At 57.4% G+C, this 5780-nt stretch overlaps 1 protein-coding gene across 1 annotated transcript; it reads left to right on the top strand.

Annotated features, from left to right (window-relative positions):
- Window positions 1-2531: 2531 nt before the first annotated feature.
- On the top strand, window positions 2532-3729 carry ACTRT2 (actin related protein T2; the record flags this gene model as incomplete). Its single annotated transcript, XM_081308205.1, has 1 exon — window positions 2532-3729. The coding sequence occupies one exon, from the start codon at window positions 2532-2534 to the stop codon at window positions 3663-3665; it is 1134 nt and encodes a 377-aa protein (XP_081164331.1). The 3' UTR covers window positions 3666-3729.
- Window positions 3730-5780: the final 2051 nt, after the last annotated feature.

Genomic DNA, 5780 nt, shown 5'->3' with positions numbered 1-5780 from the left:
CTTTGGGGTACCTCATGGGGGAAAAGGCGGTCCAGGCTTTGAAACCTAAGCTCTCTCTCGGTCACTGCCACAGATGCCCAAAGCTCCTGCAGGCCCAGGGCCACAGGGCCACGCTGTGTGCCCTGACCCAGGTGCCCTCTGCACCCGGCACTGGGCTATCACTGCCCACTGTGGACCACATTAGGGTTGAAGCTAGAGACCTCAGTGGCATCTCTCCTGACTCAGCCTGGAGCATGGGGCAGCCAGGGAGAAGTCTGGCGATGCCTGAGAGTGGTGTCCACGCACCCCTGGTGATGGGAGCCGGCTGGACCCCACCGCCCAGCAGAACGCTCCACTCCTCTCCCTATGGCAGCCTGCGGGGGACACACACTCCCCAAAATGCTGGACGCCCATCAGGGTAGTGGATGCTGCACATGGGCTGAACAGAGCCGGGGTTGCCAAGGCCACGGCCCCTCTGCCAGGCACAAAGCAGAGAGGCCCAAGCTGGGCAGGGAATGCTGTCCTGAACAGGCCCATCGCCCCCAGGTCAGCGTGGTGTCCATCCAGAGCCACGTCCAAACACAGTGGGGCGTGCTGACTGGGGTGGCCCCTGCCCTCAGCAAAACTCTTGTCTGAAGGTTCCAGGGGCTGGCAGTGGACTACACTGGCCAGTTACCCACCTGTCAGGACTCCAGGCCTTTTGTGGATGATGGGGATGGGCTTACTCTGGCCACCCATCTTCCAGGACTATTACTCTCTGCCTCTGGTCTCCCTCATAGCATTGCAGGTGGGGACACCCCAGGGCACTCCTGCAGGGCTGCTCTTGTGACCAGGGCTGACCCAGAGGCTAGACAGATGTTTGGGAGCAACTTGGCCTCATAGCCCAGTTGTTTGAGAAAAAGCTCCAATAATGACCAAGTATTATGAATTTTCCAGGGTTTAGAGGTGCCCACAAAGCCACATGTCAAAGCCATACATCTTTAGCATACGTCCACATGGCCAGTCCCTAGCACACATCCACAGCACCTCTACACGACACATGACACTAGGCGTCTACACCACACGTCTACACCACGTCTCTGGCATTTGCCTTCTTAATGTCTGATAGTGGTGCAGAGGGGTCAGCAGATCCCAGAGAGATCTGCAGCTCTGGGAGCCCAGGAGCTGGAGGGACATGGAGAAACTCTCCAGGGGGGAAGGAGCTGGCCTAGAGGCGGACTGTGGGCACGCAGGAGGGGAAATGCCAGAGGAGCCTGTTTTCCCCGAGGCCACTCCACCCAGGGAGCAAGGACAGCTGGCCCTGGTCCTTCTCTCCCACTTCCTTCCCAGGGAACACCATGCCAGGTCCCAGGGCCCAGTGCCCAGGGTGTGCTGTGGGCCCTCCAAAAGGCCAGAGTCAGTGCCCTCAGCCTGGCCCCAGAGCCACCTTCCTGCCTTGCTCTCAGGCCTCATCCCCGAGTGCCTGGCCTTCCCTGGACATTTCCCTCAGTGGGTTTGGCCTGAGTGAGCAAAGGACCCTTAACACACAACTGCCCCAGGGCCCCAGGTCTTCTAGGTCCATGAGGTTCCCAGTGCTGTGTGCCACTGGACATTGCTCTCTGCTGGCACCTTGGATTTGGCAGAGAGGAACCCAGGGCCCTGACCTAAGTCAGAGCAGTGACGTGTGTGTGTGTGGTCAGGATCAGTAGGCTAGGAGGGTCTGCTCGGTGTCTGTCCTGGGGGACAGAGGGTAAGAGCCAATGGGAGGGAGGGAGGAACTTCCCTGAAGGAGTCTGCATTTAAAAAGGATGTTCTGGGGCACAGTGGCCACACGCACAATCCCAGCCTCCTCAGGAGGCTGAGGCAGGAGAATCACAAGTTTGAGACCAGTGTGGACAACTAGCAAGACAGTCTCATAAAATAAAATAAAAAGATCCCGGGATGCAGCTCAGTGGAAGAATGCCCCTGGGTTCAGTCCCCAGTAACAAAGATAAAGGAAAGAAAAACAGGGAGGGAGGGGTGGATGGATGGATGGAGGGAGGGAGGGAGGGAGGTGTGGATGGAGGGAGGGAGGGAGGAAAGGCAGGAGGAGAGGAGGAGCTGCCAGGCTGCACACTGCTCAAGGTGGGAGGAGGGAGCACCCACACTGGGCCCTTGGCTGGCTTGGAGGTGAGGCCTCAGCTGTGGGTCGGTGGGCTTATGGACCCAGCCCAGGCCCCCCCCCCCCCCCCCCCCGGCCCTCCTCCCTTGGTGTCTCCCCTGCAGCAGGCGGGGCCCAGAGCCCCGCCCCCGGGCTCTGACGCTGCGTGGACAATGGTTGCCTTGGCTGGATTGTTACCTATGCACAGGTTCCTGGAAAGGCCCTGGCAGGCGGGGCCACTTGGTGGGAAAGTAGGCGCAGTGGAGGATGGAGGTCCCCCAGCCTCTGTGGGTGACCTGCTAGCCCGGCTGGGAGGTGCCCCCAGGAACAGTGGGATCCCACGAGCTTCCTTCTGGAAAGCCTGCTGTGACTCAAAGAGGCCCCCAGGGTTCTGTCTTTATTTTGGTGACGCCCAGAGGAGAATGCTGCAGACATGTTTAACCCACACATATTAGAGTCTCCAGCTGTTATTTTCGACAATGGATCTGGGCTCTGCAAAGCAGGGCTGTCAGGGGAGATCGGACCCCGCCACGTCATCAGCTCCATCGTGGGGCACCCCAAATTCAAGACGCCCAATCTGGGAGCCAATCAGAAGAAGTACTTTGTGGGGGAGGAAGCCCTGTACAAGCACGAGACCCTGCACCTGCGCTCTCCCATCGAGCGGGGCCTGATCACGGGTTGGGACGACATGGAGAAGCTCTGGAGGCACCTCTTCGAGTGGGAGCTGGGCGTGAAGCCCAGTGACCAGCCCGTGCTCATGACGGAGCCCTCCCTGAACCCCAGGGAGAATCGGGAGAAGATGGCCGAGGTGATGTTCGAGAGCTTCAGCGTGCCCGCCTTCTACCTGTCTGACCAGGCTGTGTTGGCGCTCTACGCCTCAGCCTGCGTCACGGGCCTGGTGGTGGACAGCGGGGATGGGGTCACCTGCACTGTGCCCATCTTTGAGGGCTACTCCCTGCCCCACGCGGTCACCAAGCTCTACGTAGCCGGCAGGGACGTCACGGAGCTCCTCACCCGGCTCCTCCTGGCCAGCGGGCGGACCTTCCCGTGCCTGCTCGACAAGGCCCTCGTGGACGACATCAAGGAGAAGCTGTGCTACGTGGCCCTGGAGCCTGAGAAGGAGCTCTGCCGGCGGCCAGAGGAGGTCCTGAGAGAGTACAAGCTGCCAGATGGGAATGTCATCTACATCGGGGACCAGCTGTACCAGGCACCCGAGGCCTTGTTCTCCCCCGAGCAACTGGGCACCCAAAACCCAGGGCTGGCGAAGATGGCCTCCAGCAGCATCACCAAGTGTGACGGGGACATCCAGAAGACACTCTTTGGGGAGATCGTGCTGTCGGGAGGCACCACGCTCTTCCAGGGGCTGGACGACCGGCTTCTGCGGGAGCTGGAGCAGCTGGCCTCCAAAGGCACCCCCATCAAGATCACGGCTCCCCCGGACCGCTGGTTCTCCACCTGGATCGGGGCCTCCATCGTCACTTCCCTGAGCAGCTTCAAGCAGATGTGGGTCACCTCTGCGGACTTCAAGGAGTTTGGGACATCCGTGGTCCAGAGAAGATGCTTCTGAAGGAAGGGCCTTGCGCCTGGGGCGGCCGGTGGCACTGGCTAGGCCCTCCTGGGAAGTGAGCTGACCTGCCGCTCGAGCAGGGTGTCCAATAAATGACAGAATGTGGAGTGTTCGGCTGTGTGAGTGTCTCGCTCCTTCTCAGCAGCGACAGAGTCTCTTCTGACCTGAGCAGCGGGGCTGTCAAGGGGTCTGTCCACATCCCCTCCCTGCCGCCCAAGAAAGCCCGGGGCTGGGGGTCGAGGCTAGACACACCTACAGGTGGTCCTGAATTTCGGGCCAGAGCCTGATTCAGTGGTTTTGGGGTCGGGGGTCTGGGAGATGGGGCAGGGGGCCAGGGACAGGCAGGACACTGCCCTACCTGAGCCCTCACCTGGGTGGGCCCTGTGTTATTGATGGCCTGTGGAGAGAGAGTCCTAAACTTATGGCATTTCTGCTCCCCACTGTGCCATCTGCCAAAGTGTGCCATCTGCCAGGCTGTGTCCCTTTTAGCTGCCTGGCCTTATAAACGCAGAGCAAGGGCCCAGGGTGCTGTCGCCCACTCTGCATGGTGATCGTACCTTTTCAGTTTGTTTTTACTTTCGGGGATATTTGTAGCATCCTGGTTTGGGGGCAAAAGAGTCGGGGCAAAGCTGACAGCAACGGATGAATAACTTAGGCACCAGGGGAAAATTTCCACGTGGACTTGGTGAAATTCTCCCAAGATGTTATTGAGAAAAGAAATGGAGAACTCAGAGGCGTTCTTAAAATATGTTCTCTATTCTCCTCTTTTCTTTTGGTTTTTAATAAAAGGCACTCTCCCAGGCTCATGCGGACGGAGCACATTGGTATGTGCCTGTTTAGAGAGGAGTGTCTTTTACGGAGACAGAAAGGAGAGGCACATACCATGGTGGTGCACCAGGCTGGCGGGAGGCGGGGGTGGTACTGGGAGCAGGAAGAGGGAGAGCGAAGGGAAAACGAACGGGACTTTGTTCAAGAAATGCAGCAAGAATGGAAAAACCCACTTTGTCTACAAGGGGAGTTTGCTCGCGTGGAACGTCCAGGTTTGAACATCATCTCCCCGTCAACCTATGCGGTATTTGAGCAGAGCCTTTGGTGGATTGGAAGGCAGAACAAAGTTGGGTGATTTTTTTTGGGATCCAGTCTTGATCTCTGCCTTTTACCTGGTGTGTTTAGACAGCCTACAGTTAACTGAAATGTCCCAGATGTCCCCATCCCTGTTAGGGCTTGGCTTGTCCCTGTCTCATTCCTGCTTCTCACTTTGCTGGGGGTTGGGAACATTTTTCATTAGTCCATGCTGGGGTTTTTAGTGTTTTTCTTGGTGTAGGTTTTGGGGGGAGTGCCCTAGGTGTCTTAGTATGCATACCTGTATGTGTGTGAACATATGGGCTCACCGTCTGCAGGTAGTGACATTTTATCACTTGGAGTAATGTGTAAACTCCCACCTCTGCTTAGGATGCTTTGGCCTCCCCACTTTTAAAATACCATCATCTCGTCTTCTGTGTACACTGAGCACAGCCTCAGAGGTGTTAGAATTTTTTTCTCAATCACTAAACGCGATTAAAGAAGCTCATGAGAGGAGTCTACAGTATTTCCCTCTAACCCACCTGGTGCTCTCCTTTCCTCTCGGAAGTCCCAAGGCACCTTCTGCCATTATCTCCTCCGTGTTCAGAGAACTTCCTTGGCTAGCAGCAAATTCCCGAGTTCTCCTTGTCTCTGCCCTGGGAGGGCACCTTGGCCAAGGCCGACTTTGCAACCCACACTTTCCTTTAGCGCTTGAAAAACCGCAGAGCCAGAGGAACTGTCCTGCTGGCCTGTGTGATTCCGGATAAAAAACCCTCTGTCACTCAATGGGTGTCCCCTGTAGGGAATATGTCATTTTTCTCTCTGCTTTCTAGTTTTTCACATCTTTCGATTTCAGAGGTTTAAATATGATGGGGGTTTCTTTGAGGTTATTCCACTACCATCTTCTACCTCACCAGGGCTGGGTGGGGCTGGAGGCTCGGCTCCCACTGGGACCCACTGACACAGGTGCGGCTGAAGGACAGCTGACCAGCCCTGGCCCCGCCACCCTGTTCAGTCTCACCCCGTGGGTGGGGTGGGTTATGGTGGATGTTT

The sequence above is a fragment of the Spermophilus citellus genome (assembly GCF_964194105.1).
Source record: "Spermophilus citellus genome assembly, chromosome: 9".
Lineage (NCBI taxonomy): Eukaryota > Metazoa > Chordata > Mammalia > Rodentia > Sciuridae > Spermophilus > Spermophilus citellus.
This window is presented reverse-complemented; position numbering and strand designations above follow the sequence as displayed.